Here is a 20,207-nt window from a genome sequence, read left to right as displayed (position 1 = left end):
TGGGATTTGTTTTTATAAAAACAGATTGAAAGATAAGAGAAGAAGAGAGAGAGAGGTACCTCTTGCTTGCTTCTTCTTTCTCTCACGCACCCCTTTGAAATATTCTTCTTCTCTTATACCTTTTGGATTCGTCTTCTTCTTCGATTTTGAGTTTGATTTCTAATTTTGGATCCAGAGGGTTTATCATCTGAATGATTCTGAAATGTTTTATTGAACATATTGCTTCATCGGTGCGTTTTTTTTCGTCATTTGATTTATCAGAGTTTCGTTATTGCATCGGTTTTATGAGTTTTACCATGTATGTTGTTGTTGTTGTTGATGATGAGCTGCTGCTTTTTTTTTTTCTGGGGATTTGATGATTTGTCTCCTCCTATGAGAAATGTTTTTTTTTTTTTTTGATCAGATTGATTTGATCACAAGTTTATTATCCCATGCAATCTCTCTGGTTCATTTTGTAGTTGTGGTTTTGGATCATTGATTTGTTTGATCACTTGAGGAAGATTTTGTGTCAGTGTTCGATCATTTGTATTTTGTTCAAATCTTATTCTAGTGATGTTTGCTTGAAACTTGTAACACTGAGAATTTTTGAGGATCATTTTTGTTTCCGAATCATGATTTGGTTGATCGTTGCTTATTCTTTTAACTGGAATCAGTCATAACTTCTTTTGAACCATTCCCTGATAAACTTCTGCACTTTGTGTTCTATTGATGCTTAAGCTTAAGAGTCTAGCAGTATGTGTATGTCCTTACTCCTTACTGTGTAATTGATTCGCTTTCTCCATTTTATGTTTCAGGAAAGGGTAACTGCAATGAACTCTGTATCTGTCACCCTCTCATTTCATGTAGCTTCAGACTGCTCTTCCATAAATCAATGTCGGATAAATGTTAAGTGTTCGATTTCTTGTATGCGGGTCTGTAGGCAAGCAATGCACGAATTGTGGATGCCTGTGACTGATACATAGTTCTAGATTTTTATTTATTGTTCTGCTAGAGATAGAGGTAGTCAGTATTGTTATTTTCAAGGATTTGGTAGTTTGTAGGGAGTTTCTAGATAAGTAGGGATTTGGAAACTCACATCTCAGAAGTGACCATAAACCCTTTTACTTGATAAATTTCATTGAGCATTAGTTATGGGTCTGCCACAGACTGCTTCAAGTGAACAGTCCCAGGAAGCTTTGTCTGCTCCAAGTTGTAGCCTTTCGCAAAGTCTGCCTGTGTATGCCACTTCCCATGATTCAGATGGAGGAAGCGAGGGAGGCATCTGCTCTTCCATTGGAGAATTTGATAGAAAAACATCATTGGAGCCTTTCCATGGCACTTGTGTTGTTACCTCGTCAAGTGCTCATGGATCGACTAGTTATGCTGCAGGTAAGGTTGGTTCGAGTCTAACTGGAGCTAGGAGAATAGTTGGTTTTGCATCAAGCGAAACTAGCTCACTGGACAACAAACAAACGAGTGTCGCTGTTGATCACTCTCTATCATCCACTGGTGGAGTTACAGGAGTAGATATTGGTGGAGCGTTAGTCAGGAAACGAGTACTCTCCCCGTTGAATACTCTTTTCCCTGTAAAATTCAGAGGTGACCTGCTTGATATCAGCTGTGGTAACCATCAACAAATTACTTATTCTGGTCAGTCTAATGGATTCTGCAAGTCTGTCGCACAAGATCACAATAAGGCTAATACCCCTAGTAGGTTACATCTCTCTACCACTCCTACTACCATAACCACATCTAGTTGCTGGGAGTGGAAGAATGCCTCAAACAGTGGTAGACTCTCGTCCATGGTCTTCACTGATGGTCCATTGCTTGACTCTGTAGATCTCCGCCGACCCATCAAAGGTGAGGTTTGCTTATATTCCCCACTACATGAAACGTCTAGCATACCCAATAAGCCCTTACCTTGTGATAAGGAAATATCTGTGTCTCCACCGCTTTGTCTGTCACCACTTGGTCCGAAGTTTTCTGAGACAATAAAAGCTGTAAGAAGTTGCCAAAATGGGAAGATACTGGAAGATTTAAGGAATATCAGTGAAGAAGCAGAATTAAGAGTCGATCGTAGATTGTTTGATGATGCATATGCCATTAGGAGAGAATTTTCGATGGAGAGAAGTACTGAATCAGCTCCTGCATCTCCATGTAAGAGGTTCATTAGAAGCTTGAGTGGTCGCCCCATTCAGAGGTCATTGGTTGGTTCTTTTGAGGAGTCACTCTTGACAGGACGATTGTCATGCGGGCCAACAAATCAGGTTTTCATCTTTGACTTTGATGCTTTGATGACTCATTTTATAGGTCATAAGAAAGTTACATTCTTTAACTGTTGTTCGTCCCTAGTTATGACAGAAAAATGTGCAGCTTTAGAAATTGAGGATTGGTAAAACTGGCTATTGCAGACGACTGTTTATAGATTTTAATATAGATATGCAAAAACCAAAAGGAAAAAGTCATTATCACCATCCTGCTTATGCAAAAGCTATAGACTCAGAACTAAGCTCCTTGGAGTAAAAAAGATTTTTTTTGTTTGTTTTGTAATTTAGATTTTTGACTTCTGTCTGCTCTTTGTGTACAGAAGATTGACGGCTTCCTTGCCGTTCTTAGTATTGCTGGGGGAAACATCTCTCCAAAATCACAGAAGCTTCCATTTTCAGTAACTAGTGCTGGTGATGATTGCCTCTTGCTATACTATGCCTCCATAGATCTCGCTGGAGGATCTAAATTGAACAAATTCTGGGGCCAGAAAATGAAAACAAGTCAAATGAACTCTGATGCTCAGAGTTCGAAGAGCCAACTGCGGATCCCCATGAAGGGTCGGATTCAACTGGTACTCCCTTTTTCTTTATTTTTTTTGTTCTATTAAATCTGCATTTAGTATAGCTGCTATTGGATTATAAAGGTATGGCTAGAAGCTCATTTGCGGGTTGCAGTATATATCATTCGTCATAACCGCAATATTCTCGTGTAAATGATTTTGAAAGACCAATTAGCGGGTTAACAGCTGCAATGCTCTCTGGATTCCAATAGCCAAGAGTGTATGAAGTATTTTCAGGTGTTAGTTATGGTTGTTTTGATTGCCAGAAGACAATTTAGTCCTTTGGTCCTAGCAAATTATGAGTTAGACATTTGTTTGAATGTTGAATCGTCACCTAAACATTTGTAATTGTAATCCCTGACAAGTATCAGTTCTAAATGTGTCTAATAGGAGAACACAAAGGTCAAGGTAATAGGCTAAGTTAAACTGTTTCTCTGTGTTGCTGAATGCTGATAGAGAGTTTCGAAAAGCTGTGAATGTTCACTCATGATATAAACTGCTCTATTGCAGGTTCTTAGTAACCCTGAGAAAACACCTCTTCACACCTTCCTCTGTAACTATGACTTGACTGATATGCCAGCCGGTACAAAGGTAATAGAGAACATAAAAGATAACACCTTTTTATTTGTTTTCATTTTAAGTAGAGGAAATGATTTTGTATAGAAACTAAAATAATTAGGGAATGATATAATGTGTCTGCTATAGACATAAGAGTAATTCTATTCCTTCTAGGAAAGCACCAGGCCACAAGCAAAACATGATGAAATCGTAGTTTTTATCATTGCATGTTCTCTGTTGTATTGATAAATCGAAGTTTTGAACATTTGGTTTATTTTGGTATTATGCAGACATTCTTGCGCCAGAAGGTTACTCTGGGATCATCTAATCCAACTAGTGAAGCAATGCAAGAGAACACTAGAAAATCCAAAAACTTGGAAAAAGAAAATTCTAAACAGGGGGACAAAGAAAGTTGTGAAGGATCTGATATAGTAGATTCAGTGGAAGGAGATGAGAAATTTGATGAGTTACATGAAAGTGAAAAAAGCTGTTTAAACACGTCCAAAGAATGTAACGGTGGTTCTGGTGCTCTACGCTATGCTCTTCATCTGAGATTTCTTTGCCCGTTACCGAAGAAAGCTTCAAAGAAATCTGACGAAACTGAAACCACAGGGCAAAAGAAAAACTTGGATTCAGATGGGAAGAGGAGATTCTATCTGTACAACGACTTAAGAGTCGTGTTTCCTCAGCGCCACACAGATTCTGATGAAGGAAAGGTACTATGAGATTTGTGTTTCGAGTCTTGACCATCATTTCGCAAATAGCTAAAATTAGTTGAGTTTAATTTTTGTAAAGTGATAATAAAATCATTTATTTGTCTTTGACTTGCAGTTGAATGTGGAGTACCATTACCCTGGAAACCCAAGATACTTCGACATCACCGAGTGAGAACTGAACTGGTTCAGCTTCATGGTTACACAAGCTCAATGGTTTTCTTGTTCAAGAAGAAATCAGTGGACTTTTTTTGTACATACAAATTTATAGTCACAAATCACAATGGCTCTGACCCACTTTGTACAGTTTACCATTTCGGGGTTCTCTTTTTCCAAGAAATAAAACGGGAAAAAACCCGAAAAATACCTCATCTATTTTTTATTTGGACGTTTAATACCTAATTTTTTTTTGTTGGAAGAAAAATATCTTCTTTAATTATAATTGGTCGAAAAATACCTTATTTTTAAATTGTTGGTAGATTCAAACATCTGATTTAACGGTCGTTAACGGACATAACGATATCAGTAAACGACGTTAAATTATAACAGAAAAATAGCCGAAAAATACTCAATCTAATTATTTTTGGAATTTTAATACCCCAACTTTTTGGTTAGAAGAAAAATACCTCATGTAAAATATCTTTGTCTAAAAATACTTCATTTTAAATTATTAGTAGATTCAAGTATGCGACTTAACAATCGTTAACAATATTACAGAAACATTTAACGACGTTAAATATTAACCCTGTCTATATAAATAGATATATACAATTTATTTTCAAAATTTTACAAATATATTGGTGTGATCAAAACTCAATATTACTTCGTTAATACGATCAAAACTCAATCTTTCTCGAACCATTTCTTCCATCTCTCCACTTTTACCTAAATTCTTCTCCACTTCCGCAACTATGCTACTCCACGACCACAAAAATGACAAATCTATCGTCGTCGTCATCTTTGTCACAATCTCTCATTTGTTAGTTGCAGAATCGTTACATTCCATCATCAAAATGATGTATTTAAATTTGCAGAATCTCTCATTTGTTAGTTGCAAAACCCTTCTAACTCCAACGATGCCTTTAGGAATGAAAAATGATGTATTTAAATTTGTAGGAGTGAAGCAAATGATGTATTTAAATTTGTATGTCATTCATTAAAGAAAATAGGAGATCAAAGAAGTTCTATGAGGGTTAAAAATCATATGTGTTACCATTAGATCAAGTAATATATTTGTAAATGTTTGTATAAATATTGTATATACTAACAATTCAAAAATGAGGTATTTTTAGACAAAAATATATTTAAATGAGGTATTTTTCTTCCAACCAAAAAGTTTGGGTATTAAAAATCAAAAAATAAATAGATGAAGCATTTTTCGGCTATTTGTTTTGTTATAATATAACGTCGTTTACTGATACCGTAACGTCCGTTAACGACCGTTAAATCAGAGGTTTGAATTTACCAATAATATAAAGATAAAGTATTTTTCGACCAATTATAATTAAAGAAGGTATTTATCTTCCAACAAAAAAAAGTTAGGTATTAAACGTCCAAATTAAAAATAGATGGGGTATTTTTCGGGTTTTTTCCCGAAATAAAACTGAATATTAAAAATAATTTCAAAAGCGTTTCATATTGCTGAAGTTATTTGAATTCTTTTTTTTACCTCCAAAACAGTATTTTGAAATAAAATTGCATTTAATTTGAAATATCACTAAAAATGAGACAATGGTTTTGTTTAAAAAAACATCACTAAAATTACTAAAAATGATACGGACGAAGTATAAACAATAACATGTTTATTTTAAGCAAAAAGACTTATATCTATAATTAATTACACAAAAAAATCCAATTCACAGATCCTTTGTCAACTATCAATCATTGATTTTGTATTGAGTTTGCTACCTCAATTATTAATAGAAAATTTACAATAATAGAGAGAAATGTAAATGCTAAAATACCAGTATCGTATATAACACTTCAAAGAGAAAACTAACTAGTTTACCTACAAATATATATAGCAACAAAAAAAAAAATCAATAAATGAGAAACCTCTCAATCTTTCTATTTCTTTTTGGGCTTTGCATGATTGGTGATGTATCCGGGGAAAAAAGTCTATGAATCCAAAAACGACGACATTGGTATAAAATATCTCAAATTTGGTGAAATTATGTCATTCAGCTTCAGGACCAACTTTTGGGGGACGACGGAATTTTGGTGCGACGTATATAAAGGACCTGATTATAAGCGTTTTAGAGGTTTTACTGCATATCAAGCGAGCAGTTTGTTCGTTAAGGACGGATCATCGTATAATTGGTTAGCTAGAGATGATGGAATCTATTTTCATAAGGATTCGTTGCCTAGTTACTATAAGTTTTATTGGAAATAATAAAAGAAAAAAACCTACTACTTGGTTTATTAGGTAAAAAAAAGGGCAAGCTCTATAATTAAAATTTCAGAACTGGTCACAATAAGTATAAAGGTGTTGTATACAAAAAGTGAACTCTGAAATCTATAGTATTGCTCTGAAGTACTTGTAAAAGAAATATTTTATTAAGATATAGTTGATCGATTAATTCGACATGTGCGCTTTTTGTTTATGCCAAAGTAATGGACATTATAAGTACATAGATATGAAGGTTAATATCAGCAACTTAGATGATATTTCATTTTGGTGGACATATTGTTTGCCGCAAATTATATATTACAACTGGCGATACAATCTCCCGATGAGATAACCTCTGCTACGCTGGTACTTAGAAGTTCATACACTAATTTTTGTCAACCATAAATTGATAGTCTCCAATAATTTGTTATTTCCACTATTAATAGCAAACTTATGTTAACAAAGAAACAAGAAACTGTAAACGCAAAAATAGCAATATAGATGTTGGTTATTTATACACCAAATATATATATATATATATATATATATATATATATATATATATATATAATAAACAAGTCAATCCGACAAAAGAAGATCTAAACATTTCTTTAAAAAAAAAAAAACATTTCTACAGAAAAAAAAAAAGAAAAATAATGAAAAACGTCTCAATCTTTCTGATTGTTTTTGGCCTTTGCATGATTGGTGATGTATATGGGAAAAAGTCTATGATTACAGTCAAGAATGAATTCAGTCCCAAAAGCAGGCTAGTCCTCAAGGTGCATTGTAAATCCAAAAACGACGATATTGGTATAAAATATCTCGAAATTGGAGAAATAATGTCATTCAGCTTCAAGACAAACTTTTGGGGAACGACGGAATTTTGGTGCGACATATATAAAGGACCTGATTATAAGCGTTTTAGAGGTTTTACTGCATATCAAGCGAAAGGTTTGTTCGTTAAGGATGGATCATCGTATAATTGGTTAGCTAGAGATGATGGAATCTATTTTCATAAGAATTTGTTGCCTACTTACTTTAAGTTATATTGGAAATAATAAAAGAAAAAAAACTACTACTTTGTTGATGCATGTATTTCAACAAAGTATTTGTAATTTCTTTGATAAGGGAAAAACATTCTCATGACGTTGAAGCTCGGGAATTAGGATGTTTTCGCGACAAAAATAGAGTTTATTTATTTTATAATTGCGTCTTGTGAAAGGCTGCCTACATACTCTTAGAAAGAGATCAAACTATTCGTAGTTCATATTATAACAACTTGGAGCTAGGCCATATTTACAGCTAGGCCATCAGTTGATGAGCTGGATAGTTTAGAGACGAGTAAAACGACCTGAGCAGTCGACTAAGGAGCTGGACGAATTGGGCAATGAGACAGACGAGCTGTGCAGTTAAGCGACGAATTGGACGAACTGGGTATTTAGCTGAAGAGCTGGACGAACTGGACAGCAAAACAGACGAGCGGGACGAACTGGACAGCGAAACAGACGAGCAGGGCAACGAGATAGACGAATTGTCCATCCCTCAACATACTTGATTCATTATAGAAAAAAGGGCAAGCTCTAGAATTAAAATTTCATAATTTAAGTACAAGAAAACATCTGTATATATATTAAGAAGTATAAATAAATGCATTCATATATAAGTTATGAAAACTATGTACACATACATAATTTTTTTTTTTTTTTAATACTAGGAGGTTCTGGGCCAAAAAGCCCGTAATCCCCCCCAGGCCCGAAACTACAACATGTAATATTATTTTCGTCTCAAACTACATATATAATCTTTCACCCACAAATGATGTTCTTCAGCTCTTTTCGCAGAGAGTTATTTTTTGGTCAATCCTGGATATTTTGCAGCAAGAAAATCCTCGAACATACAATACAAACCAACACAAATATATGAGAAATTATTGTGGATTTTCTAAATTAAAACGTAAGTTGGGAGTCTCTTTAATATACCTCTCAATTGGTTTAAAATAGTCACAATTTCGTAAAACAAATGCATGTGCACATTGGTAGTCTTTCTCTAAAAGATATACTTCATGCATTTCCCTCCTTGGACGAATGACATGGGTAAATATATTAGGTACTCCAAGGACATGATATACATGAACTTCACCTTTATTGAATCTTGTTAACCTGATCCAAATGAGTTAATTAAAAGTAATTCAAAATATAATAGATAGCATGCATTTAATTACCTTGATTTTGTTTGTATATGATTGACAAAGTAGTGTTGTGAGACATAATCAATCTCGTCATTGATATATGGCTAAACAATTGATCTTGCTGCATATCTTTTGTTTTTTGCTTTTTTTTTTCAATTTTTTTGAAAAATCTATCAAAAGAATACAGACACCTATAATGGACATGATCTTGCTGAGATCTCTGCTACCGCTGTCACAGAATCATTAGCCAATGTTTATGGTAATAAGCTTGGTTCCTTTGCGACCAACTTTGAGCAATCATTCAACAGTACTCTAAAGATCCTTAAATTGACCAATGAATGTGCAAATCCACATCAGTTAAATAATAATGATGTTGGGAGTTGTAGTTTAGATCGCTCTACAATAGACGGATGCTCGGACACCGAGCTATAGGCATCAAAAACATCAAAAAACTGATGGTGAACAATCTTTTCTAAAGTTGCATAAAATTAAAACAATGCTTTGTTTTAGAATTTGAACGCTATTTATATGCAAAGTTCTCAAACATAAGTTCGTTAAAATACTCCAACCCCTGCAAAATATTGCATCATCTCAAGTTACTAAAAAAATACTATATAATTGGATCATCGATATCGTATAATTGGTTAGGTAGAGATGATGGAATCTATTTTCATAAGAATCTGTTGCCTAGTTACTATAAGTTTTATTGGAAATAATAAAAGAAAAAAAAAACTACTACTTGATTTATTATGGAAAAAAGGGCAAGCTCTAGAATTAAAATTTCATAATTTTTAGTAGATGTCACTATAAGTATAAAGGTGTATAAAAAGTGAATTATGAAATCTATAGTATTGCTCTGAAGTAGTAAAAGAAATATTTTGTTATATTATAGTTGATCGATTAATTCGGCATGTGCACTTTTTGTTTATGTCAAAATAATGGACATTATAAGTACATAGATTATGAAGGTTAAGATAAGCAATTTACTGTGAATTCATTTTGGTGGACATATTGTTTGCCGCAAATTATATAGTGCAAGTGGCGCTACAACCTTCAGATGGGGTAACCTCTGCTAGGCTGGTACTTAGAAATTCATACACTTAGGGCCTGATTGGCAAGTGCTTTAGAGTCTTTACAAAGCAAAAAAATTTCTAAAGATTTGAAATACATCCAATCAAGCTTTAGAAGCTTTGGCTTTCCTTTTTTTTCTCACAGCCAAAATATTTCCTTAATTCATTTTTTTGGCTGTAGAAAGCTTTTTTTCCTAAAGCACATAATTTTCAACTTTCCAAAATTTTAAATTCTACAGCCAAAATACTACAGCAATAAAATCTACAGCCACAGCAAATAAATTGACAGTCTCCGACAATTTGTTATTTCAACTATTAATAGCAAACTTATGTTAACAGAGAAACAAGAAACTGTAAATGCAAAAATAGCAACATAGATGTTGTTTATTAATACACACACAAAAAAAAAAAAACAATTCAACACGACAAAAGGAGATCTAAACATCCCTAAAAAAAAAAAATGAAAAATCTCACAATTTTCATATTTGTTTTTAGCCTTTGCACGCTTGGCCATGTATCCGGTGCCGGAATCAGAATCGTAAACGAACTCAAAAGTAGGAAAACCCTCTGGATGAGGTGTTATTCCAAAGATGACGTACTAGGTCCAACGGTAATACCAAATGGAGGACAGTTTACTGATTATTTCTTTCATAATTTATTTGGTACGACGCGTTTTATGTGTACTTTAAAACAAGGGCCTGGATTTAGTCACAGTGTGAGTTTTAGAGCATTTAAAAATTCTGGTTTATGGGATTGGAGAGCCAGAGAAGATGGGATCTATTTAAGAAGAATCTATAAGGCCAAATTTGATGACGGCGGAGACAATCTGCATAAAGAGCAAAATTGGATATAGTAAACATTAATATCTAATTTATATGTAAGCTTCAATACTCTTCATTAAGACCGATCATATATATAAATGTAATTTTTTTTCTTTTATTGGTTCATTTGGCACTTCATTTTTAAAATAAATTGTAAAACTATTAACACTAATTTATGTGTATTGTTTTCCAATTATAATTCTTTTAAACTACATTATGTGTATGTATAATGGGCCGCCAAAAAACTGAGTAATGGTTTCTAAGACAAAATATAACTTCCATTCATGTCTATCTATAAATATATAACAACCACTAAATTCATGTGTAACTACTAAAGTAAAATCAAACTAGTACCTTTAACTAAATAATTATACTGTATCTACTGCAACCCGCAATCAAAAATCATGCATAGACCCTTCTTCGAATATGTGTGTTGGATTGGTTTCCTACTCCCAATTAATCTTTGTCAAAGTCCGTCACATTAAGATATATAGTTAACAGATTAATTCGGCATATTGGATACAATCTCCAGATGAGTAAATTGATTCACTTACTTTTGTCCACCATAAATTGATACCAATGATTTGATACCTCGACTATTAATAGCAAAGTTAGATTAACATAAATTGATTTGATACCTCGAGTCCTCGACTATAGGCATTAGTCTGTTGGCAAATACAAAAAAAAACACTACTTCTGTTGTTGTGGCAGAGACATGAGATACCAACCTATGAGCTTTTTGGGCTGGACATCAATAATCTAGGATTTGTTTAGGACTTCTTTGAACATGGTTATTAGTTAATATCTATTAATTTGGATCTTTTTATTTGCCATACTTCATAATTATGGTGATCCGGGTCAACATCGAATTAAGGGTCTAGGATTAGCTTGTACATTCTTGGGCCATGAGGCCCCTTAGCCCAATTAGTTAATCTCTTGTACAAAACCCATTAGGTTAAACGTATGTATCGTCGTGTATATAAGACGTTTGTCTTGGAACAGAGTGAATAAGAAGCACAATTTACAATCTCCTTCTCTATTTGACAGCCATGAGGCCCCTTAGCCCAATTAGTTAATCTCTTGTACAAAACCCATTAGGTTAAACGTATGTATCGTCGTGTATATAAGACGTTTGTCTTGGAACAGAGTGAATAAGAAGCACAATTTACAATCTCCTTCTCTATTTGACATGGTATCAGAGCAAAACCTAACTACTAAAAGGTTTTGTGCTTGATCTTGTGATTTCTACTTCCGCTACAAGAAATTTCTTTCTCAAACTCTGTTTATTTTCATCGTTTCTTTGACCTTGTTTTTGTCAATCTTTCTTTGACAAATTCTTTTCACAATGAGCACCGAAGCAGCCCTTGCTACCACCACGGCACCGGTGCGGCGAACCATCTCGCCATATGATTTAACCTCCAGCGACAATCCAGGCACCTTGATCTCCAAACCACTTTTGCGTGGTCCCAACTACGACGAATGGGCCACCAATCTGCGATTAGCTTTGAAAGCTAGGAAGAAATTTGGATTCGCCGATGGTTCTATTCCTCAACCTGTTGCAACAGATCCGGATTTTGAAGATTGGATAGCTAACAACGCTCTAGTTGTATCATGGATGAAGCTTACCATTCACGAAAGCATATCCACTTCTACGTCTCACCTCGATGACGCTCATGAGCTATGGTCACATATTCAAAAACGATTTGGAGTTAAGAACGGGCAAAGGGTTCAACGTCTCAAAACGGAGTTAGCTACATGTCGTCAAAAAGGATTGCCAATTGAAACATATTACGGAAAACTTTCACAATTGTGGAGGAGCCTAGCTGATTATCAACAAGCAAAGACGATGGAAGAGGTTCGGAAAGAGCGTGAGGAAGACAAACTTCATCAATTCCTCATGGGCCTTGACGAATCCGTGTATGGTGCAGTCAAATCTGCGTTACTTTCTCGAGTTCCACTGCCTTCTCTCGAGGAAGCTTATAACACTTTAACACAAGATGAGGAGTCTAAGTCCTTAAGTCGTTTGAACGATGAAAGAAATGATGGTGTTAGTTTTGCGGTTCAATCTGTTCCACGAACCCGCAATTTCACCGAGACCAGAGACTCACTTGAAAACAGAGTATGCTCTTATTGTGGACGTGTTGGTCATCTCGCCGAAAATTGCTTCAAGAAGATCGGGTATCCTCCATGGCTTGAAGAGAAACTACGTAATCGCAATAATTCATCTGCTGGGCGTGGAAACAATTCAACCAATGGTAGAGGATCCGGCAACGCATTTAAAGCAAAACAGAGTGTCGGGCGTGGCTCCTCCGTAAATCAGGTCTCCTCGGGCGTAAGCGCAAATACGGTTGTCAGCTCGAACTCTCCCTTAACCGATGCTGATCGGATCGGAATTAGTGGACTAAGTGACACACAATGGCAGAAATTGCGACAAATGCTTGAAGACCGTAATAACACTTCAACGGAAACACATTCTGGTAAGTTTTTTATTGAGTCTTGGATTATAGATTCTGGAGCAACAAATCACATGACTGGTACTCTTGAGTTTTTGCGTGATGTATGTGATATGCCTCCAGTTTTGATTAAACTTCCGGATGGAAGATTCACTACGGCTACAAAACACGGACGTGTTTACTTAGGCTCCACTCTAGATCTTCATGAAGTTTTCTTTGTTGATGGTCTTCATTGTCACTTAATCTCAGTCTCACAGTTAACTAAAGCAAGAGGCTGCATCTTTCAAATTACTGACAAAGTGTGTATTATTCAGGACCGCATCACTATGACTCTGATTGGAGCTAGTAGGCAGCACAATGGACTATATTTCTTGAGAAGAACAGAAACCGCAGCAACAATGACACGAGTGGATTCATCGTCGCAGTTGTGGCATTGTCGTCTCGGTCATCCTTCCTTAAAAGCTTTAAAGATGTTGCAGTTGTCAGATTTTAGTGGTAGTGATTTTGATTCAAAGACTTGCGAGATTTGTATTCGAGCTAAACAAACACGGGATTCTTTTACTTTGAGTAGCAATAAAACAACGTTTGCTTTTGAATTAGTACATTGCGATCTTTGGGGTCCTTATCGGACTACTTCCATATGCGGGTCTAGTTACTTTCTCACCATTGTCGACGACTACTCTAGGGCAGTTTGGTTGTATCTCTTACCATCTAAACAAACAGCTCCGATGCATCTCAAGAATTTTATCTCTCTTGTTGAAAGACAATTTGATACAAAGATCAAAACCATTCGGAGTGACAACGGTACGGAGTTTGTTTGTTTATCATCATTTTTTGCGGAAAATGGTATTATTCATGAGACGTCTTGTGTCGGTACACCACAACAAAACGGTCGTGTTGAGCGTAAACATCGTCACATTTTAAACGTCGCCCGTGCACTTCGTTTTCAAGCTAGCCTACCGGTTGAATTCTGGAGTTACTGCGCCCTTACCGCCGCTTATCTCATCAACCGAACTCCGACTCCACTCCTAAAAGGCAAGACACCGTTTGAGCTTCTTTATAATCGGCCTCCGCCTATGAATCACATCCGAGTTTTTGGATGTATTTGCTATGTTCACAATCAAAAGCACGGTGGCGACAAGTTTGAAAGTCGAAGTCACAAATCGATTTTTCTCGGTTATCCCTTTGCAAAGAAAGGCTGGCGTGTATACAACATTGAAACTGGTAAAATCTTTGTCTCTCGTGACGTTGTTTTTAAAGAAACAGAGTTTCATTTTCAACTCTCCGATGTCAAAAATCTGTCGTCGGCTCCAGATGATTTTTTCTCCACCGATGATCATTTGGTCTCGTTACCGGTGCTACCCTCCACTACTCTTGGTGATCCGGTCACTACAGCTCCTGTCTCTCCAGCTCCAACAGTTGATCTACCCTCCTCTGTTTTAACTTCTAATCTTGATGACGATGCACTTGACACCACTGTCATCGACAACTCAAATCGTGTTGACAACAGCTCCGATCTTGAGGAAATACATTCTCCCACGCATACTGAATCTGCTCCGTCTTCACCTGTATCTCCCACCTCTGCTACTTCGTCGGACGATACAGCCTCACCGGAACCTGACATTCTTGGTAAAGGAAAAAGAGCTAAATTTCCACCAGTCAAATTAGCCGATTATGTTACTACTCTTATGCATCAGCCGCATCCTTCTGCAACTCCGTATCCTCTGGATAATTACATCTCAAGTTCCCAATTTTCTGAAAATTATCAGACTTATCTTCTTGCTATCACTTCTGGTACTGAACCACATAGCTACAAAGAAGCCATTTTAGATGAAAATTGGCGAACAGCGGTGTCTGATGAGATTGTGTCTCTTGAAGATCTTGGTACATGGACTGTTGAAGACTTACCTCCTGGAAAGAAAGCACTAGGTTGTAAATGGGTTTTCAGACTCAAATACAAATCGGATGGTACTCTCGAACGACATAAAGCACGATTGGTAGTCCTTGGTAATAATCAAACTGAAGGTATTGATTATTCCGAAACTTTTGCTCCTGTAGCAAAAATGGTTACCGTTCGTACCTTTCTTCAACAAGTTGCTTCCATGGATTGGGAAGTCCATCAAATGGACGTACACAACGCATTTCTACACGGTGATCTCGACGAAGAAGTCTACATTCAATTTCCTCCGGGCTTTCGACCGGATGACAAGAGCAAGGTATGTCGTTTGCGGAAAGCCTTGTACGGCTTGAAACAAGCTCCTCGTTGTTGGTTTGCTAAGCTTACAACGGCCCTTAAGGAGTATGGTTTCACACAAGACATCTCGGATTACTCTCTCTTTACTCTTGATAGACAAGGAACACGGCTGCACGTTCTTGTATATGTAGATGATCTAATCATTACGGGTTCTACTCTTGCTATCATTGATGAGTTTAAACAATACCTCAGCTCTTGTTTCTACATGAAGGATCTTGGTGTTCTCCGATACTTCTTAGGTATAGAAGTAGCTCGGAATCCTACGGGTATTTATTTGTGTCAACGCAAGTACGCTCTAGACATTATTACTGAAACTGGCTTGCTAGGGGTCTGACCAGTCTCTCATCCTTTGGAACAAAACCATAAGCTTAGTCTAGCTTTTGGTGATACTATCTCTGATCCAGCTAGGTATCGTCGACTCGTCGGAAGACTGATTTACCTTGGCACTACTCGGCCGGAACTTTCCTATGCAATCCACATACTCTCTCAGTTCATGCATGACCCCAAATCCGCTCACTGGGAAGCCGCCCTACATGTTGTTCGTTACCTTAAATCAAGTCCTGGCCAAGGTATTCTCCTTCGCGCAAACACAACATTGGTTCTCACTGGTTGGTGTGATTCTGATTTAAATAAATGTCCCATGACACACCGGTCTCTCACGGGATGGTTTATCCAATTAGGAGGCTCTCCTATATCATGGAAAACAAAGAAACACGATGTGGTTTCTCGGTCCTCCGCCGAAGCCGAATATCGCGCTATGGCTGACACTGTAAGTGAGCTTCTCTGGCTCCGAGCTCTTCTTCCTGCTCTTGGTATTAAATGTGACACACCAATAACTTTATACTCGGATAGTCTCTCTGCTATTAGCTTGGCGAAGAATCCGGTTTATCATGCTCGTACTAAGCATGTTGGTAGGGATGTTCATTTTGTTCGTGATGAGATCATCAATGGTACAATTGCTACGCAACACGTTAAGACGACATCGCAACTTGCAGATATCATGACAAAGGCTCTTGGAAAAAGAGAGTTTGAAGCGTTTATTCTCAAGCTGGGTATTTGTAATCTTCATACTCCAGCTTGCGGGAGGGTCTTGGGCCATGAGGCCCCTTAGCCCAATTAGTTAATCTCTTGTACAAAACCCATTAGGTTAAACGTATGTATCGTCGTGTATATAAGACGTTTGTCTTGGAACAGAGTGAATAAGAAGCACGATTTACAATCTCCTTCTCTATTTGACATACATGGTTTAACCACAACTAACTTAAGTTTATCCGACATGGCAGAATTTTTATTTATTTATCAGATGTTCAGCTGGACCTCACAACTACCCAACAACATAAACGGTCCCAACCCCTGCTTTCCAGATCCCTCCAGTTTGATGTCGAGGTCCAGTCAAAAACCTAAAAGACCAAGCTAGCTTTTTTTGCAGTTTAATCTTATAAAATGCAAGTTCGATATAATCTTGCGATGGAATAACCTTTGCTAGGCTGGTACTTAGAAATTCAAATCCTTTTTTAGGTTGACCACAAATTGATAGTCTTCGATGATTTGTTACCTCAACTATTAATAACAAGCTTATATTAATAGGGATACAACAAAAAAGCTTTAAATACAAATGTAGCACACACGAAAACAAGTCATCACGAAAAAGATCTAAACATCTACCAAAAACAATCCAAATATATAAGTAAAATGAAAAATCTCTCAATATTTCTATTTGTGTGTAGCCTTTGCCTGCTTGGCCATGTATCCAGCGCTGGAATCAGGATCGGTAACGAACTCAAAAACAAAAAGCTCCTCTGGATGAGGTGTTATTCCAAAGATGACGTTATAGGTCCAAAAATAATACCAATCGGAGGGCATTCGTTCAATTATTTTGGTACTAACTTTTGGAGTACGACTCGTTTCATGTGTACCTTGAGACAAGGGCCTAATTATAGACACCATCAAAACTTTACAGCATTTAAACTTTACAGTGCTTCAGATGATGGCGGCGTATGGGATTGGAGAGCAAGAGAAGATGGAATCTATCTAAAGATAAGACCTGAGAGACATGTTAATAGACCGGTTGATATGCATAAAAAGTATGATTGGATATATTAAAAAACGTTAACAATATTCAAAGAGAGTGTAAAATGACAATAACATTATTTGCGTTGTGTTGAGTCTATCATTTATGTATAAAATCTAAAATTTTGTATGTTAAACATTTCATTATTTGTAAATCTATATATAATAATATTTGAGAAGTGTTTTTGCTGACGTGTCGGACTCTCGGCTCTTGTTGAGTCATTGATTTTACGTAATTACTTAATTATCTTTAATGAAATCTAATTAATTTTGGAAAAATTAAATTGAATTTCGGAATTAACCAGGAAAAAATAATTTTGGAAACAATAAACATGATAATTAACCAAAAAAAAAAAAGGAACAACGAAGTACCAGTTAGGAAGCTTTAATTGAATTCATCGTGTTCTTCGTCGTGTGAATATAATTCTTCTAAACGAAGGCAAAACTTGAAATCCTAACATAAAACATATATTCATAGCAATAACAGAGATCTAATAATTTAGTGATAGAATTTCACCTGTTGATCTGTCGAAGCAGAATAGTCAAGCTTCTCATAGTATCTTGCCCATGTTATGTCTTTAAGACGTCAATACTATCCTGCACCCTATAATTCTAACCAATGAAAAGAAAAAATATTTATTACCTTGGATACAGAGTTGACGAAGAAACCTTGGATAAAAACTCGACGAAGAAACTTGTAAGTGTTAATGTATGATGAAGCTTCCATGAACGTGAATTCGTGATCATAATGAAGAAACGTGTGAATGGAGACGGTTGATGGGTTTTTTTTTTTTTTTTTTTTTTTTTTTTTTTTTTACCTTTTGTGTAAACAGATCTGTTTCATAATTTATCGGAAAAGGAATTATACCAAAAAAAAAAAATCGGAAAAGGAAAATATTTATTATAATATTGATATATTTAAGATGATAATGTCAAATATCCGAAAATTATTAATCGGAGCATTAATATAAACATAAAAGAATACTATTCTAACCTTACTCAAATTAATAAGATTTAGATATCCGAAATTAATCGTAAACGGCTATTAATTGTTAAACTAATTAAAATAAAGATCAAACGTACCGGAATAGATGAAATTTTTGGTATGATCGTCGTGTTCGTCGTCGTCGTTTCAATCTAAATATTTGGAAAAAAAAACGAACAAAAAAAATAATATGTAGAATAGATGAAATTTTTGGTATGATCGTCGTGTTCGTCGTCGTCGTTTCAATCTAAATATTTGGGAAAAAAAACGAACAAAAAAAATAATATGTAGATCAATGAAAGAAAACCCACCAATTTAGAAACGGTTATCACGCCATCGTATTGTTCGTCGGATGATTATAAGTCTCTAATCCGGAGATTGACTTGAACCCTGACAAAAACATATATTCATAGCATAAAATCGTAAATAGAAGGTAGAAGACCACCTATTAATCGGTTGTAACCTTGTGCAAACTCGATTTAATTTTGACGAATGAAATGTTGGTGTGGTGTCAAAACTTTCTTGGGGAGACTCGAAGATGAGAGAGCTGAAGTCAGAGATAGGCAGAGAGGTTTACATGTGAATTAAGGTATGGAGTGCTAACGTGAACATGAACGTGAACGGTGGTGATTTTTGCACATAATAGCAATTAGATCGAGTTTTGGAAAAAAATATGGATCAGCGTGACATGACGCATATGGATACCATGCATGTCTATCTTTTGTAAATCAAAAATTATATTATTGTTCCGCCTTATTTTTGAAACAGAAAGAAATTTTTCCTTAAATTTTAATATATTTTATAAGATAGTATCAGATATAGTAGTAAATCTAAAATAGTTGTTATTATTCTATATTTTTACCGAAAAAAGTAAATATTATTTTAAATAAACATGGATAACAATGAATAAATGGCAGTTTTACAAATATTTATTATTATGATAGTGATTTGCTTATTAAAATATGTAAATTTTCTTTTCTTTTTTTGTATTTATCGTCGAAAAATTTAGAAACTCTAAATCATGCACCGCCTCCTATTCAATATAAATACCTTGCTCATGGTATTCAATTTCAGATCATAACTAACCTTTGTTTTTTTGTTCTTTTTTTTCAAACTTTTTTTTGCTTCTACCTAATTTTAATTTTTCTTTTTATTGTAGGGTGGATGTATGGAGGGGACGATGTGAACTGGTGTATGGAAAATTTGGACCTAATTCAATGAATAAACAGGTGATCTTATAGTTTATATGTACAAATTTGATTTTTTTTTTTTTTGTATTTATGGTTTCACTATTTTCACCACTAATCAATTTTTATAATCAAAAAGTTTGGTTTCAACTTTTGAGAAGGTAATCATCGATGGTTTGGTATGTTTCTTTTTGTTGTAAAAAGATGAAGTACCTCCCGATTTTGTTGAGGTACATGTTCTTATTATTTTCAAATATGTCTTTTCTCAGAAGAAACACTCAACTTTTGATAACACAGTTGTCACAAAGTCAGAAAGATGACTTATTTCAGGGATGAATCTTCAGAGGAGGCTAATTTTTGTCGTTAATACAATTTAAGTATTCCTCTCTTTAGATTAGGGATAACAAACTTGGCTGTTAAATTCAGGAATTACTCTTCGTTGCCAATCTCTCTCCCCAAACTAATATATTACATATATGGAAGTAGTAACTTAAAGTTTTTGGTATCGAGGTCATTCTAAGGCACTGAGATTCGGACTTTGGTATGTATAGGATTCGTTTTCCATGCACTAAGATTTAATTATTGTTTAATTTATTGGTTTTTAGGTTTCTTTCCATGCTCTGATGCGTTTTTAGCTTCTTCTGTTCCATTGGTTATTATGGGTTTTGACTTTTGAGAAATATACAACAATTTAAAACCAGGTTTTGTTGTTG

At 35.4% G+C, this 20,207-nt stretch overlaps 5 protein-coding genes and 1 pseudogene across 6 annotated transcripts; all 6 read left to right on the top strand.

Moving 5' to 3' along the window:
• Positions 1–76: 76 nt before the first annotated feature.
• LOC9313067 lies at positions 77–4,459 on the top strand. 2 transcript variants are annotated; one of them, XM_021024754.1, is made up of 6 exons: positions 77–230; positions 795–2,246; positions 2,567–2,818; positions 3,317–3,397; positions 3,655–4,080; positions 4,196–4,459. In XM_021024754.1, the coding sequence occupies exons 2-6, from the start codon at positions 1,131–1,133 to the stop codon at positions 4,250–4,252; spliced, it is 1,932 nt and encodes a 643-aa protein (XP_020880413.1). In that variant the 5' UTR covers positions 77–230; positions 795–1,130; the 3' UTR covers positions 4,253–4,459. The 2 variants fall into 2 exon arrangements, with proteins under 2 accessions (XP_020880413.1, XP_020880414.1); XM_021024755.1 differs by lacking the exon at positions 77–230 and having other exon boundaries at positions 2,570–2,818.
• Positions 4,460–6,089: 1,630 nt separating this feature from the next.
• On the top strand, positions 6,090–6,983 carry LOC9313066 (annotated as a pseudogene).
• A 130-nt stretch (positions 6,984–7,113) lies between these two features.
• On the top strand, positions 7,114–7,687 carry LOC9313065 (S-protein homolog 21). Its single transcript, XM_002876951.2, has one exon. It carries the CDS (start codon positions 7,123–7,125, stop codon positions 7,522–7,524), a length of 402 nt encoding a protein of 133 aa, XP_002876997.2. The 5' UTR covers positions 7,114–7,122; the 3' UTR covers positions 7,525–7,687.
• Positions 7,688–10,184: 2,497 nt separating this feature from the next.
• LOC9313064 (S-protein homolog 32) lies at positions 10,185–10,636 on the top strand. The gene has a single exon (XM_002876950.2). It carries the CDS (start codon positions 10,185–10,187, stop codon positions 10,575–10,577), a length of 393 nt encoding a protein of 130 aa, XP_002876996.1. The 3' UTR covers positions 10,578–10,636.
• A 981-nt stretch (positions 10,637–11,617) lies between these two features.
• Positions 11,618–13,372, top strand: LOC110228461. Its single transcript, XM_021026049.1, has 2 exons — positions 11,618–13,223; positions 13,313–13,372. Exons 1-2 carry the CDS (start codon positions 11,891–11,893, stop codon positions 13,342–13,344), a joined length of 1,365 nt encoding a protein of 454 aa, XP_020881708.1. The 5' UTR covers positions 11,618–11,890; the 3' UTR covers positions 13,345–13,372.
• A 3,134-nt stretch (positions 13,373–16,506) lies between these two features.
• Positions 16,507–17,317, top strand: LOC9313063 (S-protein homolog 23). The gene is made up of 2 exons (XM_021026387.1): positions 16,507–17,131; positions 17,229–17,317. The coding sequence occupies exons 1-2, from the start codon at positions 16,945–16,947 to the stop codon at positions 17,285–17,287; spliced, it is 246 nt and encodes an 81-aa protein (XP_020882046.1). The 5' UTR covers positions 16,507–16,944; the 3' UTR covers positions 17,288–17,317.
• Positions 17,318–20,207: the final 2,890 nt, after the last annotated feature.

This window comes from Arabidopsis lyrata, assembly GCF_000004255.2.
Source record: "Arabidopsis lyrata subsp. lyrata unplaced genomic scaffold ARALYscaffold_5, whole genome shotgun sequence".
NCBI lineage: Eukaryota > Viridiplantae > Streptophyta > Magnoliopsida > Brassicales > Brassicaceae > Arabidopsis > Arabidopsis lyrata.
The sequence above is the reverse complement of the archived record's forward strand: the minus strand, read 5'-3'. Positions and strand labels throughout refer to the sequence as shown.